Source organism: Thunnus maccoyii, chromosome 7 (assembly GCF_910596095.1).
Source record: "Thunnus maccoyii chromosome 7, fThuMac1.1, whole genome shotgun sequence".
In the NCBI taxonomy this organism is placed as follows: domain Eukaryota; kingdom Metazoa; phylum Chordata; class Actinopteri; order Scombriformes; family Scombridae; genus Thunnus; species Thunnus maccoyii.
Genome location: NC_056539.1, coordinates 32,095,826 through 32,119,153, shown reverse-complemented (window position 1 = coordinate 32,119,153; position 23,328 = coordinate 32,095,826). Strand labels below are relative to the sequence as shown.

General features: G+C 41.2%; 1 protein-coding gene across 2 annotated transcripts in view; it reads right to left on the bottom strand.

The window, feature by feature from the left end:
* The window catches only part of LOC121900042 (phosphodiesterase 4D interacting protein), a 121,885-nt gene that overhangs the window by 37,795 nt on the left and 60,762 nt on the right, over nucleotides 1-23,328 (bottom strand). Inside the window, exons 5-18 of one of the 2 annotated variants that reach the window (XM_042415943.1) lie at nucleotides 21,256-21,332; nucleotides 15,751-15,874; nucleotides 15,433-15,593; nucleotides 14,701-14,815; nucleotides 13,223-13,258; nucleotides 4,435-4,572; nucleotides 4,178-4,297; nucleotides 3,764-3,856; nucleotides 2,920-3,129; nucleotides 2,588-2,746; nucleotides 2,397-2,492; nucleotides 1,290-1,427; nucleotides 1,011-1,190; nucleotides 69-263 (exon numbers count right to left, since the gene is read on the bottom strand). In XM_042415943.1, coding sequence (XP_042271877.1) covers nucleotides 69-263; nucleotides 1,011-1,190; nucleotides 1,290-1,427; nucleotides 2,397-2,492; nucleotides 2,588-2,746; nucleotides 2,920-3,129; nucleotides 3,764-3,856; nucleotides 4,178-4,297; nucleotides 4,435-4,572; nucleotides 13,223-13,258; nucleotides 14,701-14,815; nucleotides 15,433-15,593; nucleotides 15,751-15,874; nucleotides 21,256-21,332 — 1,842 coding nt within the window. Of the gene's footprint in view, nucleotides 1-68; nucleotides 264-1,010; nucleotides 1,191-1,289; nucleotides 1,428-2,396; nucleotides 2,493-2,587; nucleotides 2,747-2,919; nucleotides 3,130-3,763; nucleotides 3,857-4,177; nucleotides 4,298-4,434; nucleotides 4,573-6,553; nucleotides 9,088-13,222; nucleotides 13,259-14,700; nucleotides 14,816-15,432; nucleotides 15,594-15,750; nucleotides 15,875-21,255; nucleotides 21,333-23,328 lie in introns of those variants that run through there. The other variant, XM_042415942.1, reaches the window with a different exon arrangement.

Here is a 23,328-nt window from a genome sequence, read left to right as displayed (position 1 = left end):
TTATTTTTCTTCCACACATACGACTCTTATATTGAGTCTAAATATTTACTGACGCTCCCCTGCCGTACCTGAATGTACTGATCTCTGGAGGTGATGGTTCTACGTAGATCCTGGACCTGCTCCTGGTGCTCCTGGGCCTGACGTGTCCGGTCGCCAAGCACCTCCTGGAAGAGGCGGTCTTTGAGCTGGAGGCGGACCTTCAGCTCCTCCAGAATGTCGCCGGGAGTCGATTGGATCTGAGATAGCAGCGAGCAGCGCAGATCCTGCAGCCGAGGGAAGAAGAAGAAGAAGAAACATGAATCCAACGAGGAGGAAATAAACACAGATCTGATGTTTTCTGTCTTGTTTCCAACGTGTGATGCAAAGCTGATCTGCGATGTTCAACCTGACAAGAAAGCTGCAAAATTCTCCACCAGTTCTTCTAATGTGACTTAACTAACCCATGCTAATGTTGCTAATATGATGTTTACCTGCTAAAATGATCCTGTTAATTATAATCCAACAGCTTGGTTCTTTGAACACAGTTAGAGGATTGATTGACTGTATTTTCCTGCTTTTTTCTCATAGCTGTAACCACTCTGACTATGGGTCAGGCTAAATTTGCACTCGCCACCTCTGTTGCAGATATTCTGGAAATGTGATGTAATTAGCTGCACAGAGATCTAGCTGCCTATTCATCTGCAGTAATAAACATTCATATCTTCAGTCAGAATGGCCACAAGTACAAGGAGATTATTTCCTTGTTTTTAACGTACACCCTTATTGTGTGGATTGCATGTATAATAGCAGCACTATTAATGTCTTTTATTGTGTTTTTATTGTGTTTATGTTTTCATGGTTTTGTGTTCTTCCTCTTGTGGGACAATAAAGATCTGAACTGAACTATATGAAGTTATTTTGAGTAACAGTGCACTTTAATTTAAGTTAACTGACTGTAGTTGTCGTCATTTAAAGCTGAGAAGTCAAATATAACAGATATGAATGTTTCAGTAAATCTGTCTTTTTAGTACCTGGGCCTCCTGCGTGCGGGCATGCAGCGCCGCCTGCAGCTGGCTGATGATGGTGTCTCTCTCTCTCAGGATGTAGATCTGTCTCTCCTCGCTGTCCTGCTGCTGCCGCTGGACGTTCCTCCAGGCGTCACACACCTGCTCCAGCTCCAGAGCTTTACCTCGCACCAGCACCTCCAGGCTCTGACACACAAACACACACATACACACACACGAGCGGCCGATAAGGAGGCTGGGACAATCGGGGAGTAGGACGGTGTGTATTATTGTGTGTTTTCTCACAGTGATGGTCTCCTCGTTGTTATCCAGGACACATCGCTGCCTCTCCAGGTCTCTCTCCTTCTCTCGGAGGAGCAGCTGTAGTCGACGTGTCTCCTCCTCTTTCGCCTCCACGCAGCGGAACTTTTCGTCCACCGCTCGCTGCAGATCAGACAGAAAAAAATGACAAATAAATCCTCCCCAGGGCTGCTATGTAGACGAGAGAGTTGGGAGTTGTTGTTGGAGTTGTTTTACTAGGAGGAATCATCATAAATGGCACTAAAAGTTATTGTAAAATATTATCTGATAGTGGATTTTTGAGGTGATACTGATCCAGGATTTGGAGTTTAACATTCAAATAACTTTGGTTTATTATTGTTATCAGGAGACGTACTGAGCAGGACATTTTACAGTTCTTGGTGCGCCCTCTGGTGGACAAACCTAAAACTTACTTTCACATTTCTGTACTGCAGTTATTTGGCTACTTACTGGCTGACATATACACAGATACTGATATACAGTATCTGTAAAAAGCTCGTGTAAGCAGTTCTGTAGTTTCCTCTTATGGTCAATCTAAAAAGCTACTGAGAATAACTTTCTCTCTGGAACGGTTGACACTTTTTTTTGGCAAAGGATGGATGTGATCTTGTTTCATAAACAAGCTCTCTTATATGTACACAGTGACTGGTTACCAGACAGGAAGTGAGTCTGTGTCAGAGAAATAAAGTCTCAATGAAGTAAATGATGGTTTCAGACACATCTTGGGTTGTTTTAAGGTGTTATTTAGCTTGTTTCATTCATCATTTAGTGATTGTATTTCACTTTAATTCTGATTTATGGGATATTTTGTGGGATCTGTCTGTTATTCACTGCTATTGCTGCTTGTTGGGGCTTTCTGGGTTGTAAAATGTTCAACAACATAAGCTGCAAAAACAGAAGACGCTGATTAAATTAGACTAAATAAATAAATAGATTAATATACCAGGTCTGGATGAAACTGGATGATGTTCATGTGATGTTTGACAATACAAGGCTGTTACATGAACTCACTGGATGTACTGGACGACAGCAGAGTAAACACTGATATGTGTGTGTGTGTGTGTGTGTGTGTGTGTGTGTGTGTGTGTTTACCTCCAGAGCTCGGTCTCTCTCCTGAATACGCTGTCGGAGTTTCTGAAGCAGAGAGTCTCTCTTCTCCTTCGGATCATCCAACAGCTCACAGTAATCCTGGTGGACGATAAACACACAGAGTCAGTGTACGGCAGTGTGTGTGTGTGTGTGTGTGTGTGTGTGTGTGTGAAGGTGTTTACTGTGTGTCTGACCTGCACCAGCTGCTCTTTAGTCTGCAGGGACGTCTTCAGCTCTCTGATGATCTTCTCTCTCTCCTCCTCCTTCCTCTGCCTCTCTCGCTCGTCGTTACTCAGCTGCTCCTCTCTCTCCTGCAGGGCCGAGCGAGCCTTCTCCAGAGCTAACTGCAGATCCTGAACGCCACACATAAATATATATATATATATATATGACTTCATACAGTAGAAAGTTGTGATTCATGATGATGTTTAACAGCTACGTATCCTCCAGGTCCTCAGCTGAACTCTCTTTAGTCTTTCTACAACTCTAAACCAGTCAAATCACAACTCATCCCTCCCGTTCTCACCTGGTTGTGTCTCTCCGTCTCCCTCCTGTGCTGCAGCGCCCCCTGCAGGTCTTTCTCCAGCCGCTGCAGGGCCCGGTTCAGGTCCTCCTGCGTCCTCGCCGACTGCCGCTGCGTCCGCTGGCCGGCCTGAAGCTCCAGCTGAGCCTGGAAGAGAGACGCCTGCAGAGCCAACACCTCACCCTGACCCCGGATACTCTCCGCCCCAGACACCTGCAGGTAAACACCCAGAGAGAAAGGTCAGTGAGGAGGATTTAAAAAATGTCGGGTAAATATTTGAGTGGAACTATTTAAAGGTGTCCTCACATTTGAGGGCAGCCAATCAGTGGAATAATTTAAAATCATTTATTAGAAAACCCCTTTAAGATTACCTTTAAAAAAACTAAAGGTATTCTGATGGGGTTTATTAGTTTGTAGAGAAGCTTATTATTCAATATTGTATTTGAAAGACTGAGTTGTTGTAGATATTCAAGTGCAGTGTGTATATATACTATATTATTGTACTATTACTATATTACAAACCTGAAACAAGATTGAACCTTTTTTACTCTTTTTTATTACTTGTTCTGTATATAAATACATGTACTTATGTTTGTGCGTACATAAATGTATGTAAAATTATTTTTTACTTACTTTTGATTCACATTATTATATCTAATTACTGTAGTAGTATTATTATTATTCCTTTTTTCTAAGGACGCCAGGAAGAGCAGCTGTTGTGCTTGTAACAAATAACTGGGATCCAAATAAAATAAAATATCTGATCCAGTTAAATAAATAAATTAATTAATAAATAAATAAATGAGAATCTAAGACACAGAAAGCAGAAACAGGAGCAGCTACAAACCTGCAGCTGCTGCAGCTGGTTGCGGTTGGCGAGCTCTTTCAGAGAACACAACATCTTATTCTGCTCCTCGATCACCCGGTACAGCTCTGCAGCCTGCACGCACACACACACACACACACACACACACACACGCACACACACACACACACACACACGCACACACGCACACGCACGCACACACACACACACACACACGCACACACACACACACACACACACACGCACACGCACACACACACATAAACACTATTCAAATCTGAAACTGTGCATCCTTTTCACACTTAATCTCAGTCTCGCTCTTGTGTTTTTCTTCCTCTCACTGCTGTGTTCAGACTTTTTATTCTCTGTATGAATGTTTAGTTCCTTCCTTCTCTCCTCCTTTTTCTATCTATCTATTCATCCATCCCTCTCTACCTCTGCCTCCTTGGAGTTGACGGTATCGCTGATGTTCTGGATGTTTCGCTCCTGCTGTTGCGCTTCCTCTCGTGCCGACCGCAGCTCCAGCTCCATCTCACCGAGACGCTCCTGCAGCTTCTGCACATACACACACACACAATCACAGAAACCACTGAATGGAAAAAATGATACAACGACGTCTTTAATAACTTCAACCTGTTTCCTGTTTATTAAAAAGCTCTCAGACGCAGGTGTGCGAGGTGACGTGTTCCTACCTGGTTCCTGCTCTCGCTCTCTCTGATCTTGGCCTGCAGCGAGCGGACCTGGTCCTGGGCCTTCTGCAGCTCACCGACACACTCGCCTGCAGCGCTCTCGTACTGGCTCAGCTGATCCTGCTGCTGGTCAATCACCCGCTGAAAAACACGGGAGGAATCATGTTAGTGCAGATCAATAACGGCGAAGACAATATGTAGTAGTTGTCATGGTGTGATAGAGACATTTGGGATGAAACAGAAGATATAAAACTGATCATTTTCATAATAAATAAGTTGAAAAGTTTGAAATGCTGAGATTAGTTTACTGTCTTTGTTTCAAATTCATCAGACAAATCCTGACACTAGTTGACGGATTAATCAGTGTAGAGAGTTTTCCTGTCTAAACACACACACACACACACACACACACACACACACACACAACGCGGTTCAGCGCTCCGTCCTCGCAGCTGTTGTGTGGGTGATTGAGTGAAAGTGGAAAGTGATGTCAGCTCGGCTCGCAGTTGGACGACTTCCTGGGGAAACGGACTGCTGTTGCCACGGCAGCGTGTTGTTGACTTCCTTGTTTGTGTTTTTTATGGATCTGTATAAAGATGTGATGTCACTCGACCCCCTCTTCTGGGATGCCTTTGAGATGTATGTGTAACTTGCTGCATCTCAACATAATAATAGGCTCAAATTATAGGATGGAGACACAAAAATAGAAAAAGAAAATAATGGTTAGACTATAATGGTTCCACATAAGCTTTTCTGGGATGACCTGCTGTATGTAATTGTATGTACTGATAAAGGGAAAATCATTTATTTCAGTTTTTAAGAGAAACTGAGGAAGTCTGTCAGCCTCTATGAGCTAGAGAGACAGAATTAGGTGGTTGTTGATTTATAGACAAAAGCCTTTTGAAAGAACTACTCCATTTAAACCAGTGCATGAATGACTGGGGTGTAAATTTCCCTATTCATACCAGTAAAGAGGTCCACTGTGCAGCCTCAATGCCGCCATAATAACAGAGCATTCTTGTCTGCGTTTGGTTTGCTGCTGGCACGCCGAGCCACTAATCATTAACATAACAATAGAAGTTATGAAGCCGGATCAGACCGAGCGCTGACGGGCCGCTGCAGCGCTTGGGAGACTGTTCCCATGGCAACCGGAGTGTTGCTAGGATACAGGCGAAGAAGGGTATTTATGCTCCCCTGAGAGGCTTCGTCAGCATCGAAGGAGATGAGTAGACAGAACATCCGGTGAGATTTGAGCTCGTTCAGCAGGTCGATGTCGTTCTGAGGTGGTGTTTAGTTTTGCATCATTGTCTTGTGATGAAATGTGTAAATAAATGTGATGTAAATGTGAAATTTGTGCATCTCGGTTTTAAACCAGCTCTCAAAAAGTTGTCCTGTTTTTAGCCTGATAATTAGCTGCTGCAGCTTTTTCACTTTATTATTTTATTTGAAATGCTGGAAAAAAAAGATCTGAGATGTTGCTGACGATTAAGAGGTTTGGAAGAAAGCAGGTTCTGCTTCCAGCTGAGAGACGACACTGTTGGCCGTGTTTTAATGTTAACAGGCCTCAGAATACGACGTTACTAACGGAGAGAAAAGGAAAAAATGTGAGAAAATGTGAAAAGAGTTTCTGAGAATGTCTGAGATCATGTGAGTGTTGCTTAAAATAATAAAAAAACAGAAACTACAGAATGTTTGCAGTGCAAATGATATTTTTATGTTTTAATATTTACCCAGATTTTTCATTATTGATTTTTTTTCCATCCAATTTTTTTTAATTAAAAGAATTTTAAAAATCTATTAATTTATTGAATGTTTCTCTGTATAGGGACAAGTATATAGCATGAACTAATGCCACATACCACTGCATTTATACTCTAAGCTACTTAATCCTGATGATGTCACCATGACATCATCAGGATTAACTTCCTAGATTTTAGTGATCGCCTGAGATCCACAGAAGACGACGACGGATGAACCGAAACACGTAAACTGAAAAATGTTTTATAGATTTCCAATAATAATAATGAGACCAGTGTTTTAACCGTCCTGCCTAAATGAAAGCTACAGAATCTACACTGTGTGGATCATTTAAGGTCAAAGGTCATCCAGGTACTGCAGCTACCTGCTGAAAGCGGAACGGCCCGCACTGAACATAATCATCCAACCACTGCTCCTCTAGCTCCGCCAGCTCCGCCTGCAGCTCCTGCTGAGGACACGGGGTCACGACCTCCGGTACAGGCTGGTGGGGGTTCAGCTCACAGTCCGCTGCCCCTCCACGTGGCTCCCTCAGCGGGATGGGCAGCGGCAGCGACAGGCCCTGCTCTAGCTTGGCTTTGACCAGAACTGGGAGCTTGCTGCCTCTCCGAGGTTTCACCGGCCGGTACTCCCAGCCCTTCAGGAGGTTCAGCATCATCTCAAGCCCAGAGAGGGAGCTCTCGCTTGGGGGTTTGTCCCATGGAGCGTCCCTTCTCACTGGAGCCTCCTCTGGATCTTTCTCTGGCTCAGGATCCTCTCTCTCTTTGTGGGTCGCAGGATGACAGCCCACATCCACGGCGGTGTCCAGAGATTCTACAGACGATGTCGGGCTCAGACTTGTTCTGTCACAAGTGGTTTTATCGGTCTCTAATCCAGCTGAAGGGGGCTCAAAGGGGATGGACGTAGCCTCGGACCCACCGGAGGTTCTGTTGGGGTCCTCGGCCCCTGGAGTTCCAGTTGAGTAGCGTGTAGACGGGCCGCAGGATGTGCTCCGCCGTCCAACCCTCCGAGGCACCTTACACACCGCCTCGTAGTCAGAATCTGCCACACGGAGCGCCGCACAGCCCCTGCAGCGCCTGGGCTTCTGGCCGGGAAGGGAGTCCGCTCCGGTGCAATGATGGACGTGGTGTTGGTGGTCCAGGGCGGGGTCCTCCTTATCAGCCCATGACTCATACACAGAGTACACCAGATCATCCTGGACCATATCTGAGTATCTCACTTCCTGCAGGTCTGACAGATCCACCACAGGAGAGTCTTCAGACCCCGCCTCCACCCCGACGACTCCTACGCAGGACCCGGCCGGAGCCACGCCTCCGTCCTCCGCGTTGTTTTTGCGGTACATGCCTCCGATACACTGCCGCAGCCGGTCTTTCTCCAGCAGCAGCTTGTGGAGGCGCTCCAGAGACAACGCCTCCACTCGGGCGATCACCGTGTCGAAGCGGTACATGCGGTCCAGCATGAAGGTGCACTTGGAGCAGGCGAACTCGCCGCGGCCGTCCCGGGTCAGCTCGTGTCCCAGAGCGTGAGACAGCAGCACCTGCAGGTTGAGTTTGGCCGCCGGGTGGAAAATCCATCGCCGCTGGTTGCCGCAGAGCTCGCGGGCGCAGATCCTGCACGCCTCCTTCATCTTTACGACGTCCAGCATCACAACAAAGTATCAATAACACAAAAGTCGCTTCTAAGAAGTTTTAAGAGCTGCTTTATGGATTGTAGGTGAACTCACACCTGTGCAGAGTAAATTAAAGTGCTGGAGTTTTGTACAGGTGTGATTCAACTGCACTGATTTAAAAAGTTTTGATAGAATAAAATCACATTAAATAGTTCTTTTTAAATTTCAAGTTTTGTCCTTCTTCAACTTCCGTACTTCATGTTCCAGTGCCTGTCCTGAGCTGCCATTAACTGAACTTTAAAGTTATTATTTTAAAAAAAACAACAAAAAAAAACTACTAAAACTTATAATTCAAACTATTTTCAAAGTCTTTTGACAAGAGGGCAAACTCCATCTGCTGAGGAAGATCATGGGATAAGACAGAAAGCTCCAGAACAGCTGCTAAATAGACTTTTGTGCTGAAATTTGTTTTGGCAACTTTGTCAAGATAAAACTTTCAATCTCAAATCTGAAATTTAAAGATATCTGCTGTGTCGTATGTACATTTTTTTTTTTTTTTTTAATTTTCACTAGGAGCTTTAGTCAAACTTGGAGGCTTAATGAATCTCTACATCAAGACTTGTAGCCTAATCGATCACATATGATATTTTAATCGCCTTTTTCTCCGTTGATCAGGAATAAAAACAAGTCTCATGAAGGTGGAGCTCAGATGAGGAAGCAGCATCAGAATCTCTTCATTTCTCTTCGATGAATAAACCTCATGAAGCTCAGATCTCGTCGGATCACGCAGACATGACAGCGTGATGATCATCTGCGGAGATTTCCCTGCAGAGCGGATGTGAGAGATCTTAGCTGTCACGGGTCATAATTTCACTTCCTCGGTGTAGAAACGGAGACATGTCGAACAGATCGATTCCGTGTTTGAATCCTGTGTCCTCCGGTGGGAGTAGAAACGACCCTCCTCTGATGTCACCGCCGTATTTTCTTTCCTTTAAATCAATGACGTCTCTTTGCATGACAGCATCCCCCCGCTGCTGCTGCTGCTGCTGCTGCTGCCCCCCGTTACAACCGGACACGAACACGGAAAAAAACCCAACAAATCTCCCTTCATCGACGGTTTAGTTTAGTGAAAACATCCACCGGTGTCTCTCCGGGTCCCCCGGGCAGCTTTCTGTCCAGCGGCAGCGGCTTCATCAGCGGAGGATGGAGGGAGCGGCTGTCAGACGCTCCGCCGCTTTCATAACGAGGCAACGTTGACAGAAAGCAAAGATCGTCTATGTGAGATGATGCCTCACACCGAGACTCTAAAAGTGGGCTTAATCCTCCCATTACAAAAGATCTGATTCATTTAATTACATTAAATTACAAGGGAACCTCCACATAAATTGTACTTTAAAAGATGTTTCCCAACTTTCACTTTCTTTGGTATAAATTATTTAATTAAAGGACAGGGCAAGTTTTCAATTATGTCTGGATATTAAAAGATCCTTCAAATGTGCTTTTTAATGTAAGTGATGGAGGCCAAAATCCACAGTGTGTCCACACAGTCATTTAAAAGTAGATGTGAAGCTTATATTCAACTTCATCAGTCTGAGTTAGTCATATCAAGTGGATATCTGACACATTTACAGTCTTTCTAGCATCAAGTTCCCTCTTTGTGTTTCCTCGGACAGTGTTTCCCTGTTGAGCTGCAGGTGGAAGTATAGTAACAAAAAGAGGGACGTTGGCACTAAAAAGACTGTAACGTTGAAAGATATCTACTTGATTTGACTCATTTGGACGCATGAAGCTTCATATTAGCTTCAGATAAACTTTTAAATACATTTTTTGTACAGAAGGAGGACTGTGGATTTTGTCCTCCATCACTTCCATTGTAAGTGCATCATGAAGGGATCTTCTAATGGTCAGTATGAACAGGAGGAATGATTACAGCAAGAAAAAACTCATAAACTAGAGTCATTCAAGGTAATATATCTATTTATACTCATAATGCCACCTTCCATACAGGTCCATTAATATCCATTAATATTGATATCGTATTATTTCTGATGTAAACATTAGTATAAAATGAAACTGCCTAAATATAGCTGAGAGAAAACATACTGCGTTACTTTCCATCTCTGACAAGTGACGTCAAACTACATTCAGAGGACAATCTTTTTGTCGTTTTCGGTTCCTGATATCTGTGTAGGAGTGAGACCTCCTGCTGCTGCTGCCTGGACTGAACCATTTCCAGGAAACAGGAGGGTCGCTGGATCTGCCCTTTAATACACTGACTCTCTTTTTAATAAACATTATAGTATTAATAAATTAATTAATTATGAATAAAAAAGAATTAAAGGGCCAATCAGTCATTTTTTTTTTACATAATGAACGAATGTGCTGAAACCAAATGATCGTAACTGAAAATAAATCACAGCCTGTTTACAGTTGTGTTTACAAACATTATTGACGTTAACAAGCCGTAAACAACATTAAAAATGTTATAAACTGTTAATACCTTTAATTTAATAATTAATCTGTATCTACTTTTAGTCCACAGATTAAAGGTAGTTGTTGCGAGCTTTATGATGGGGTTGCCATGGTCTCCTTTTAATTAAAAAAAAAAAATTAAATTTATTTTTAATTACATATTGAGCCTTCAAGATGATGAAATCTAAAATAAAATTGGGTTTGAAAATTAATTTAGAAAATTGTGTCAGTTAACTTAAAATAGTTTAAATAAATCTATATAAATTATATATTTTAATGACCTGAGAACCTTTTTTGTGCCTTTTTTATTTTTTATTTTCCTCATTTTCTCACTTAATTTATTTTTATTTTAATATATTAAATTATTTTTTTAATTTAATTTTTATATTTATTTTATTTTGTCTGACTGTTCGTCACTTGTTATTTTGCTTTTCAATTTTTGTCACCTGTGACTGATGAATGATCTGCTTATTGTCATCAGTCTGATTTATACCAAATATTTCTATAATACTGATAACAATAATGTCACGTTGATGTCATATATTCATCCTTTGAGCTATTTTCAGCAAAAACAATTAAAAGTTGATGTTTACATCTCCTCCAATGTGAGAAGTTTTATAACTGAAAATCTTTTGTTTTTGAGATAAAACAAGAAATCTGCTTCTTCTGATGTTTTAATTTATCAATTAATTCAAAAACTAATCACCAGATGAAAAGATAATGAGGATAATAACACTGCAAGCAACAGTTTGCTGCTATTTTTTAATGGATACTTGTCGGTCAGTTCTTCCTTTTGCATATTTTCTTTGTTTAATTAAACTTCAGCCTGCAGGCGTTGAAGCCAAAACGACTCTGTTACTGGAAAAAAACAGTTAATTCCTCTTCCCCTCCAGATCATTAATGTCAAAACACTGGGTGACAACTTGTGCGTAATTCAAAATATTACACTTTCCACTTCCAAAAAGGCTTTTTGTGTGTGAGTGTGTGCAGGGTGTGAACTGAAAAAACCAGGCCTGTGTGTGTTTTCCATCAGCTTCATCAAATTCTCTGAATTGTCAACGTGGAATGAGTTCATGCCTTTCCCAGGGGGGGGGGGCACGCGGTCCCAGCTCGGCCTTCACATGCATATCACACTGAAGGCAGAGAGGAGGAGGAGGGAGGAGGAGGAGGAGGGAGGAAGGGGGAGCGTGCTCACATGACGCTTTAATCGTGCAGCAGCAGCAGCAGCAGCAGCAGGACTGTGATGTCATTTTCAACACGACGCTTTCAGGACTTTTTCCCACAGATACTCGAGTCTTCATCCGTCTTTCATTATCGCAGCAGGCTTGGATGTGTTGTTGATACAAATGTTCTCACATGTGATTTGTTTCTTCCCCTCTCTCTCTCTCTCTCTCTCTCTCTCTCTCTCTCTCTCTTTTTTTTTTTTTCTCGGGGCCACATTTGTCACCCCTACAAGGCCTCTGGAGACACGACACCAAAACACTGATCAAACACCGAGGCACGCAATCAAAAATCAATTAATCCTAATCAGAGATAAGTGCCAAACAGTGCTGACAGACTGCAGCGCCCCCGCTGTTTATTTGTCTTAAAGTGGCAGAAATACTAGAAAGTGACAGCGGAGAATTAACGTCCACGCGGACAGAAGAGGTGTCTCCGCTGATTTTCTTCTTTTTTTTTTTTTTTTTTGGTTTGCGCCAAGTAAACAACTTCTCCCCTCTGTGCATGAAACGAGCTTCTATGTGGAGCAGCCTGCAGACAGTGAGCTGATTATAATTATAACTGGCGTCAGTGGAGAGAGTGGAGGCTGAATTAGCAGGACTGTACTGTACTGTACGTGTGAGATGACTCCGCAGTGACCCTGATACTGACTCTGCTGCTGCTGCTGCTGCTGCTGAATGTGACCTAATATTAGACAAGCAGGGGTGATATGAGGGCGCTTCTGATGGGACAAACTGTTCACATCAGACACTTTGATAAGACAAGAGAGAAGAAAAAAAGATGTTTCTGTGTTTTAATAGTGGAGTAAATACTTATAATAAAATATTTATTGCTCTCTGAGGGTTTTATGTCAACAAGATGCATAGCAACAGATACAGAGATACACTGTATCCATCATAATAAGACTTTTTTGTCTGAATGTTTTGTGTCTTTTTGAATTTGTATAACTGTATATTATGATGTGTCATGTGATCTATCCCAGCTGTTGTTGCTGTCTAGTGTCTTGTGAGCCCACATAGGCTGATGCAGGACATTCATTCAGTTAAACAAATCAACCAGTGGAAACAAGAAATGACAGAAGTAAAGAATAAATTAAGGAGGAGAGGAAAGTTGTAGATGAAGAGTGAGGATCTCTGGCACAACTACTTCCAAGGTGCACGGAGAAGGGAAGGAAGTCTTTCGGCTTGCGGCCTTCATCAGGGTCACGTCCACACTGATGAAGGCCGCAAGCCGAAACGCGTCAGTCGACTAATAAAGTTGTCTTTCATACTACAAGTGTGGCTGGAGTTCTCAACTCTCAAGATTAGAAGAAAGGAAAGAATTGAAAGAAGGAACGAGGGAAGAAATGAGCGAAGGACGGATAGGAGATTGAAGAAATTGAAGAAAAGTAAAAGTAGTAAACTGGTCAAATACTTAACTACAAATAAAACTCCTGCATTTAAAGTTAAAGTATTTAATCTAATAACAGTAGAGAGTCTCCCAGACACCACAAGTACCTCAAAATAAATGCATTTTTCATCTATGCAGTGCAGATTAGACGCCACTAGGTGGAGCTGCCTCTTCATGATATGACAAGAGGAAGAACTGGGAAGACTAGGACTCAGATGGTGTTTTATCTGACATCCAACTCAACAAAACAACAACAACAACAAGTCTGTAAATGTGTTGTTGAGTAGATTGAGAGTCTATACTGTTCAATAAATAAATAAATAGAAACCAGGTGAATCTTCGTCTTACCTGCATCTCTGCGTGGACTCGGTGGTCGTTGTGACTCTGTTGGGAAAGAAGTGAACTTATGTTACAAAGATAAAACAAACTAAAATGTGTTTTTCTTACTACGTCTCCTTTTTAAATTGAAAATAAGACAAAAGATGGTTTTGATATTTTATGCAAAGTGATGAGTCATGAGCCCAAAACATATGAGCCGCCGTATCAGGTAGCGAGTACAGTATTTATTAAAACCCAAAAATAACATACACGTGTTTTCATCTTAAGGGTAACGTGCAGCTCGACCGCTTTGCCAAAGTTCCACTGACCCACATGTGGATATAAAAACAGTTTGATATCTAAGCCTGGTGGCCTGGTTGCAGTCTGAGCCAGAAACACTCAGAACACAGAGAGGAGGAGGAGGAGGGAGGAAGAGGAGGAGGAGGAGGGCAACCGGTGTTTCAGAGTGAAATTTAAGACTTAATATAAAGATGGAAATAAAAAAAAAAGGCAAGTTTATGAATAAAATCTTTTTGTTTTTTAGCTCTAGAGGTCTTAAATTGGTTCAGATGAAGCTGTGTTGGTACAGTGTCATTTTATAAATATCAGACTCATTTATATAGTTGGATGTTTTTTCATATGTTAAGTATCTAGTGTGGATACTGAAGGTGTCAGACTTTATTTATACTTGATTTTCCTGCTATTTTATCTGTTCTGCACACAGAGGAACCCTCCTCTGCTGCTCCTCCTGAAGTTTATTCCTTTTTTTTCCCCCTTTAAAGGCTTTTTTGGGGAGTTTTTCTTTATCTGAATTGAAGGTTTAAGTAAAGAAAGTGTTGCAATGTTTGCTATATACTGTAAACCTCATGAAGAACTTTGTAACCTTGGTGATATTGGGCTATGTAAATACAATTAATAATTGAATTATCGTTTTAGACATTTAATAATAATAATAAATACCAGCTGGTTTGGCTGCTAGTTGCAGCTTCTCAAATGTGAAGATTAGAAGCTTTTCTGTATCATACATGATTATAAACTGAATATCTTCGGATTTTTGATTATTGGTGTAGTGACCGTGGGCTCTTATTTTTATTTTTTGACATTTTATAGACAAAATGATTAAGAATTAATTGTTTAATTGAGAAAATAATGTTCAGATTAATAGATAATAAAAATAATTGTTTGAATTTTGCAGAATAAAATCACTGAGAATGTGGGTTAAATCAATATATCTGATTGGTTCTTCATCACCAAATGTGAGGTACATATGATTATTTATGCAATTATTAATTATAGCTGCTCTTTAAGATTTTTCTTACAGTTTTCTGTCAGTCAGAGTGAATCATGTGATAAATGTTTTCTCACTTTTAGGAGTTTAAATACAGACACAGTTGTCTTGTATCATGTGATCTGATTGGAGGAACATGTGTTCGTACTGTGTGATTAAGTCTGACTTGTTTGGTCTGTAAGTTTATATCTGTGTATAGATGAAGAGGAGGTAAATATACCTCAGCTCCCAGCTCCTTCTTCCTGACAGAAGAGGAAAGGTTTTGAACTTTGACCTCGAGCTCCTCGACCTGCAGGCCCAGTGAACGTTTCTGCTGCTTCAACTCCTCGATCACCCTGAGAGAGAGAGAGAGAGCGAGAGAGAGAGAGAGAGAGACGGAGAACAACAGTTAAAGTTTCTACACTCTACATATCTAACTGCGAGCCTCTACTGGGGTCAGATACAGTATGTAGGTCAGAGATGTGGCTCTTTGTTCCAGGCAGGAGACTGTTTTTGACAAGGTCAGTTGATAAAAGCGTCAGAGCCAACAGATCTGTCAGCACCGCCGAGCTGTGAATAGCACAGATATCAACAGCAGACATCTTCCAGAACCTCAGAGCCAACTAATGATCATTTCCATTCCAGATTTCAATTAACTCATAAATTATTTAGTCTATAACTGGACAGAAAATGATAAAAATTTCCATCTCATCGCTTATTTTGTCCCACCAACAGTCCAAAACACGAAGATATTCAATTTATAATTATATAAAACTGATAGAAGCTGTCGGTTTTATGTTACTGACTAATTTATTTATTAACTATTTCACCACTACTGTAAATCCATCAAACAGAAACCTATAAAACATCTGTCTACAGTCTATGAAATCCATTTTAAACCAAATTGTCACCATTTCAGCAAAAACAGACACATTTCTGATTCTCCGAGATGAGGGCCAAATCCGGAAATCACCTGTCTTTATCCGCCAGGGCCTGCTGGGCGAGTCGTCCCACGTCGCCTCCACACTCCTCCATCCTCTTCACCATCTCTCTCTCCAGAGCCAGGCATCGCTGGGCCTCTGAGTCCGCCAGAGAGGCCATCTGCTCAGCCTCGCCTCGCGCCAGCAGGGCCTCCTGTGAACGCAGCACAGACGGGAGAAGAAGCTGCTTAATGTGTGATAAACATCGAACTAATGCAAACCTGCTCTGAGTCTTTTTGATGCCCTTTAAACGACATCAGCATGTTTGTGTGTGTTTGTGTGTGTTTGTGTGTGTTTGTGTGTGTTTGTACCTCTTGCAGTAGCTGAACTTTGGTTTCGAGGATTTCCTGCATGTGGCTGATCTCCTCCTGCCGCTCCGCCAAGCGACGCTGCAGCTCTGCTTCATTCTGATTGGACAGGCACTCTGCGGTTGACCTATGATGATGTCACATAGTTTGGAGAAAACACTTTAAAGCAGCAAAAATTAAAAGCTTGCTTTAAGGGGAGTGAGATCAAGTCTGGAAACATTTGAGAAACTTAACAAGAGCCTTTTAAACAATGTAGTTGACAGCAAAAACAAACATTTAAAGTAATGACAAGTGAAAGTTGTTTGAAGGTCAATGAAGAACCTTCAGATGACGTCTGAAAAAGTAAAAGGGGAGCTTTAAGAAGATGTCTAGAAAGACTTTTAGCCCTTTAAAACCCTTTACAAATGTTTGATTGTCTATGAGGAACTTTCAGAAGACGTCCTAAAGACTTTCATTTAATTTCTAGATTGAATGTTAACAAAACATGAATAAAAAGATGCCATTGAAACAGGTTATTCTGGCTCCTCATTGGACATCTATTAAATGAATGTGAAAGGTGTTAATTGAACATCGTAATGTGAAAATATGAGTAAAAAAAAATGTGTTTATATGTAAAAATCTCTCTTGTCAATGTTGAATTAACCTGCAGATATTTTGCAGCTTGAATAAAGTCAGTGTGTTTGCAGAAAGTCAGTGAATAATACATGTATGCAATAAAAACGCTGAATGCAGCAGCAGATGGGTTTTATTTCATTGACTTCTTTTCCCCCCGAAGACACCAAACATTCATGATTTATTCATGTCGGGTCACTTCGGTCAGACTGTCATTAACAGGAGTCCCAGTAGACTAATGATGTGCTGCATGTTTGTATGTATAAACACTTTGGATTGTATCCCACAAAATCTGATATGTCTCAGTTAGTTACTTTATATATCAGTGTGCTGCAAGTCTTATAGGATGTTATTCTTGAATGGTTTGGTGTCATCATGGTGAGAGAACTCTGTCACAGTAGAAGAGTCTTAAAAATATCACAAATCTGACGCTGTTTTCTAAACACTTTGTGCTGTTTCTCTCTAGTCTGCTTCCTCAAATAGAGGAGAAAGCACCTACTGTAGCTTTTTATTATTTTGATAATGGGAAATGGTCAATATTTGTAATCCTAATGCAGATCTGCATCAAAATAAACACTGTTATACCGACAAGTTCTCACTCCCAACTCGTCACATATCAAAGCTTGGTCAGGACCCCCTGGCATCACTTTTTATTGCATTGGGTACCCCTTTAGTGTCATTTTTCAACGCGCGTTGACTATCACAACAGTCATTGTTAAAAATTATATCATATGTTTTATGGTGTGACAACGCGGTGGTTAAGGTCTGGTTAGGTTTAGGCACAAAAACCACTTGGTTAGGGTTAGGAAAAGATCATGGTTTGGGTTAAAGGGTCAGGGTCAGGTTTAGGGTTAGGGTTAGGGTTATAAAATAAATAAAAGCGACAAGGTGGTCTTTCTGCCAACGACATTACAAGCCATCAACCGACTCCTCCACCTCCTAATAAGAAAGTAAATCAGCTTATATAGATGTCATGTGAAGTACGTCACTTCAGAAATGTTGATATGATATGTATTACAGGTGTTGAAATGTACATACTCAACGTATCTGTGGTTTGCAGAAACGTACAATGCCAACGTTTTATTCTGGCGACTAGGCTGAAATTTGTCACCTTATATAGACGTCATCGGACTGCCCTGCACGTTAAAAAACGACGCTAAAGGGGTACCCAGTGCGTTAAAAAGGGACGCCACGGGGCCCTGACCAAGCGTTGATATATGACGAGTTGGGAGTGAGAACGGGCTGATTATACATAATCATGCAGGTCATGATGACCACTGTAAAGACTTATGGTTGTTTAAAGATACCCCGTGGTGTTTTTGACCACTAGTAGTGCTATAGAGCAAAGTTTTAACAATAGGCTCCCTGTTTTGTTTGTATGTTATACATGTACACGAGCACACAGTGACGAGATACACAATTCTGCCTAAAGAAGCTTAAAGAAACACAGCAGTGTGCCAACAAGGCCAGTGAAGAAGTAGCCTGCAAGCTAGCAAACATGGATGTAAACAATGCACAACTGTTAACATTTAAAAAAGCATTTGTGTGTCTTTGTTGTATAAATAAAGCAAATACATTCAACATGTCGGTTACAGTAAGTCTCAAGGACGCACACAATAAACACTGAACGTAAATGTGACTCCTAAGGGTGCCTTTAATCCTGTTAGCGTAGCAGCACCTGCAGGTTAATCGCCATTCAGTTTGTCAGGATCGCTCAGCGTTGATATGACTGTTTGTCATGAGAAACTGGTTGCAACTGCACAATGTTTTCATGTCAACAAGAACGTTTTCAGGCTCATCTTAAGAGGACTAAAGGTTAGATGGAATCTGTAACAAGTGGTGAAAAAGAATCAAATTAAAAATGTTGCATAAAATCTGTTTTGGTACAAATAGATGTTTGTCTTTATACAAGAAAACCAGGAAAAAAGAATTTTGATTGTATGTCTGACTAATGAATATGATCTAAAGTGCTGTCAGGGTTTCCACTCAGATCCTGATGCACCTTGTTTCATGATTGATTTAGTTAGTTGATGACAGATTAAACTATAATCACGTTCACTAAATTCATGTAATTTATTGTGTGAAATAGCACATTAAAGTGGCCCAGCTGTTATAAATACTGGATGTGCTGCTACTGATCTGGATCTGGATCCAAACCAGAAACAAAAATTAAATCACAATGTATTTAGAGGCTTTTAAGATATCCTGCTAACAAACAAACATCTGAGTTCAAAACAACAGGTTTCTGCAGGGGGGAAAGGAAACATGGACTCCAGGAGTAGGGGGGGGGGGGGACGTCTCCTGACCTCCTCTGAGGGACGGAGGTGGAGATTATTATGGTCTGTCGCTGCTCCACCACTCAGCAACTTCTACAGGCAGGAGGTCACACTCTGCTTTTCCTCCTCTCGTCCATCAGCCGGGCTCTGTTAATAGCTCTAATGATAAACTGTGGCCTGGGAGTTTATTTATGAAACAGCGGGAGATTGAGAGAGACTGAACTTCACCCAACATGAACACATTTACTCTCCTCAATGGCTGGAATTTCTGCCCTGTTTCATTATTTTGACAAAGTGCTTATTTGACTGACTTGATTATTGTCTATAAAACACTGAGCTAATGGTGCTGCTGTGACTTCCATCCATTACGGATAATGATCATTTACAAAGCTAACAGACATGCTGACTGCAAGTCTTGTCTTGAATTTCTTTTGGAATATGAAGCAACAAAATAAACAGATTTCAGTGTCGATTCCGAAAGCTAATGTCCAAAATGTCCAGAAAACTGCACCAAAAAACATAATTTTTTTGGCCACATGTGAGGAGAAGAAGTCTACACAAAGGCTGAAGAAACACAGTCAGCCCTGATATATTATCATCTCAAACAGCTGATCCAACAGATACAAAAGCAACATGATCAATATTCACTCTTCTTTTAGCTTTGGTTCGGTCTCCAGAAACTCCTGGGAAAAATATCTCTAATATCTCGTTAGCTGCTAGATGCTAACTGTGTCTGTCTGCTGTTTGTTGCTGGCTGTTGCTGTGCTGCAAAACCAAAACTACGAGCTAAAAGAGGCTAAGCTCAGCAGATAATTCTCTGAGGGATTTTAATTACTGCTACATTCGTGCAATGGAGTAGGAAGAATTGTGAAGCATTTATGCATCATTGCTATAAACTTTGGATCTGGATATTGGTCCAGATACCCTGCTGAACTTTTCTAGACAGTACGTCAAAGTCAAACCAGACAAAATAAGTCTGATACTGGAAGAGTATTTTCCACAACCTTGCAACCCAAAAGTTTTTCTTATTAATTGCTTATAAATTATCTAAATGGTATACTAACATAATAAAAACCCTTTATAAAGGGGGACTTATCAGATATGTTTCATATGACATTCATTCATATTTCATGGCAGCAGATAGTGGAGAAAGACGGGATACATGGGGGAAGAGAGAGACACCTGACATATGACTGTGGCTCAGGAGGTAGAGCGGGTCGTCCGCTAATCGGAAGATCGGCGGTTCGATTCCCGGCTCCTCCAGTCCACATGCCGATGTGTCCTTGGGCAAGATACTTAACCCCGAATTGCTCCTGATGGCTGTGCCGTCAGTGTATGAATGTGTGTGAATGGTTAGATTTCCTCTGATGGGCAGGTTGGGACCTTGCATGGTAGCTCCTGTACCCATTCAGTGTATGAATGGGTGAATGTGATTTGTAGTGTAAAAGTGCTTTGAGTGGTCGGAAGACTAGAAAGGCGCAATACAAGTACAGTCCATTTACCATACAACAAATGTGCCTGTTGTCTAAATCTATGTCCTGAGAGATATTTTTTTTAAAATCTTGTGTGAAAAAGTTATTATCTTTTATGCAAAATATGGATCTAATATCTTTTGTGCACAAGATAATAAATATATTTTGAGCACAAGCCATTTTAGTTACAAAGGTGGCGCAACAGAGCACATTTTGGCACTTTGGGGGTCAATTTTTACATTTAATCAAAGTTTTCACCAGACCTGATGTGCATGCCAAATTTGGTGAGTTTTTGAGCATGTTTAGGGGGTCAAATTAAGGGTTTAAGTGGCGTAATAATAAAGAAAGAAACAAACAAACAAATACAGGCTCGGTCCCTAATTATCCTCTGGGACTGAGGGGGCTCAGTAAGATTCAACCAACATGTTTCTCCATTTCTTACAGTGGAGTGGAGTATGTTAGGGGAGAATCAGCTCAGTATGGAGAGAAGGGAAGAATGGTCTAACTCTGTCAACGTTCATATTGTATTTAGAAGGACTTGAAACAGTTTGAATCTCGGCTCAGATGGAAAACACTATCAGAGAGCAAACTATCAGAAAGCACAAGCTGGGTTTGCAGGTCATTGTTCTGATCGCAGAGTGTGTTGGCAGAGAGGAGAGGAGTTTAAAAGAAACTGATACACTGACAGACAGCTGCTTCACATGCAGACAGGTGCTGGAGCTCAAATAGTTCCAGACTCAGCAACGCAATAAACCACAAGGCACCTCTGCCCTTTTACTCTCCCCTACTACTCCAAACCTCCCCCCTTCAAAACAAACCCACAGTCCGCCTCCCTTCACCTCCTCAACCTTATCCCCTCTCCATCCTCCGTCCCAGAACACAGAGCCACTTCATCCTCTTCAAAAGCATTTCGCTGCCGAGTCCATGCATGGCATTCCTCAGAGCTTAGTCTGTGTTGTGATAGCTAGGTGAGTCTACAGGCCAGCGGGCTCGCGTGTGATGAGAGGCCGCCGTGTCCCCCGACTGAGGGTGCCCGAGCCTCTGATTTGTGGACTCATGGGAAATAATCAAACTAGCGACAGCAAGAGTGTTTTTTTTTGCAGTTTCTCACTCAAGTTTCTCTAAATCTGAGCAGAAGTCGTACTCACAGTGCTTTGTCCAGAAACTGCTGTTTCTCCTCAAGCTCCTTTTTCAGACTCTCCACTTCAACCTTCAACTCGATGTTCTGAAAACGACAAGAAGACACATTAAACACAACGATAAGAACTCGCAGATAGGAAGTAAAGTTCAGTTTGAACAACAGTGATTGGCTCCATGGGATAAATGAGTGTAGATTTAGCCGTCATAATGAAGAAGTCCCCCTATTTAGCATTCATAAGCAGTAAATAAACATTTATTACATGTTTATAACACACTATAATGTAGGTATAAGCAGATATCAGATATATAGCAGATATATAATTCCTCCTGTGGGCATCTATAAGTACAGGCTGCTGTACAAACAGATGAATGAAAATATAGTAAAACACAGTTGTGAAAGTATAAAATATGTCCTCACAGCAGAAGACATATGCTGTACATTAATCAATGCTTAGAAATGTTCTTATATCTGCTAATAACTACATTATAGTGTGTTATAAACCATTTATTACATGTTATAGACACTAAACAGTGGGATTTTTTTAAGTAGTGTTGTAAGTAATTGTTATCAGGATGACTAATATAGCTGCATGATTGTGGTAAAATCACATTTTATAGAGCTGGAAGCACTGAGACTGAACCATACAGTAAAGCTGTGGCCAGAAAACTAAAATAATGAGCTAAAAGCAGCTAAAAAGCTCTGTAGAATAGGAATAAAGAATTAGGAATACATGGATTAAATATGAGGCTCATAATTAAACAATATTGAGGGATTTATTCTAAAAAAGAGGCAGATGCCGAGTTATAAAATAAGGATTCAGCCTTTAAGAGTTTGAAGAGCAAAAGATGCTTTGATCAAATCAATGTTAAACATAGGGACCAAAGAATTACTTAGCATAGATAAATGATAAATGAGTTAATCAATGAGCTTGTTTGATTCTTTTCTTTAGTTTTACCCCCCGTGTGTATGTGTGTAGATATGTATGTGTATATGTATAATTTATCATACTACATTGTTTTTTCTTTACTATTATTATTGTTATTATTATTTATTTTCACTATAAAATACATAATATATATAAAATACTGTAAGAATGCTAGAATTATGAACACTATCATATGTAAGCAAATGTAAATCTACGTAAAAAAGTATAAAAAAAATTGATGACGATGTTCAGCAGTCTGTCTGAGGACAGTTTACACATTTTCTGCTGTTAATATAAAACTATTAATTGTTGCAGTTTTAAGGTGAATCAACAATGTCTGATGAGTAAAATCCCTGGTAAAAAACTGGTGTTTTATTACAATATTGACATAGAATCAATTCATATCAAGACCACAAAATATATTAACATCTGCTCGGCTGGAACAGCAGGTTAACATTATTCACCCCAAACACTGTTTTTGTGTGTTATGTGCAGATTGTTTTATGACATAATATATATATTTATATTAAAACACGAGAACATGAATGCACTCTGAGGTGTTTGTGTATGTTTCCATACGGACAATAAACAACTTTGCAGAACCTGCTCAGTGCTGCAGAGACTCCACAACACACGAGTCTCACGTGCTGACCCGTATCTCTGGGAGCTCAGCAGGACTATAAATAGCCGGTAGGGATACAAACACCTGCTGTATCTGTCTTCTCCGCAAACCCCCTGTGTATAGCCATCTACCACTCTGCCCCCCCCCCCCCCCCCCCCCCCCCCCCCCCCCCCCCCCTTCCTCTGTACCCAGCAACACCTCCACTTTTAACTCTTGGCTCTGGATGCAGCAACAAACTGGACTGAACTGGCTGTTAGTCGGCTCAAGTGCAGGTATCTGCATGTGTTGATGATTTGATGTTCTGTTCTGTGCATCAATCTGAAATGACAGAACTTTATGTATCCGTGTGCAGCAGGTCAGATTACTGACACACTGACACACAACACAGGTGCACATGAGCCTTGTTGCTTGCTTATGCTGCGCTTGGAAATGCTCTCACATGCAATGTACAGTATGAGCACGCACAGGGTTCACACATGCACGCACACAGCGGGCCCGAGGGCTCTCAGATCAACATAATGTGGGTCATCGGG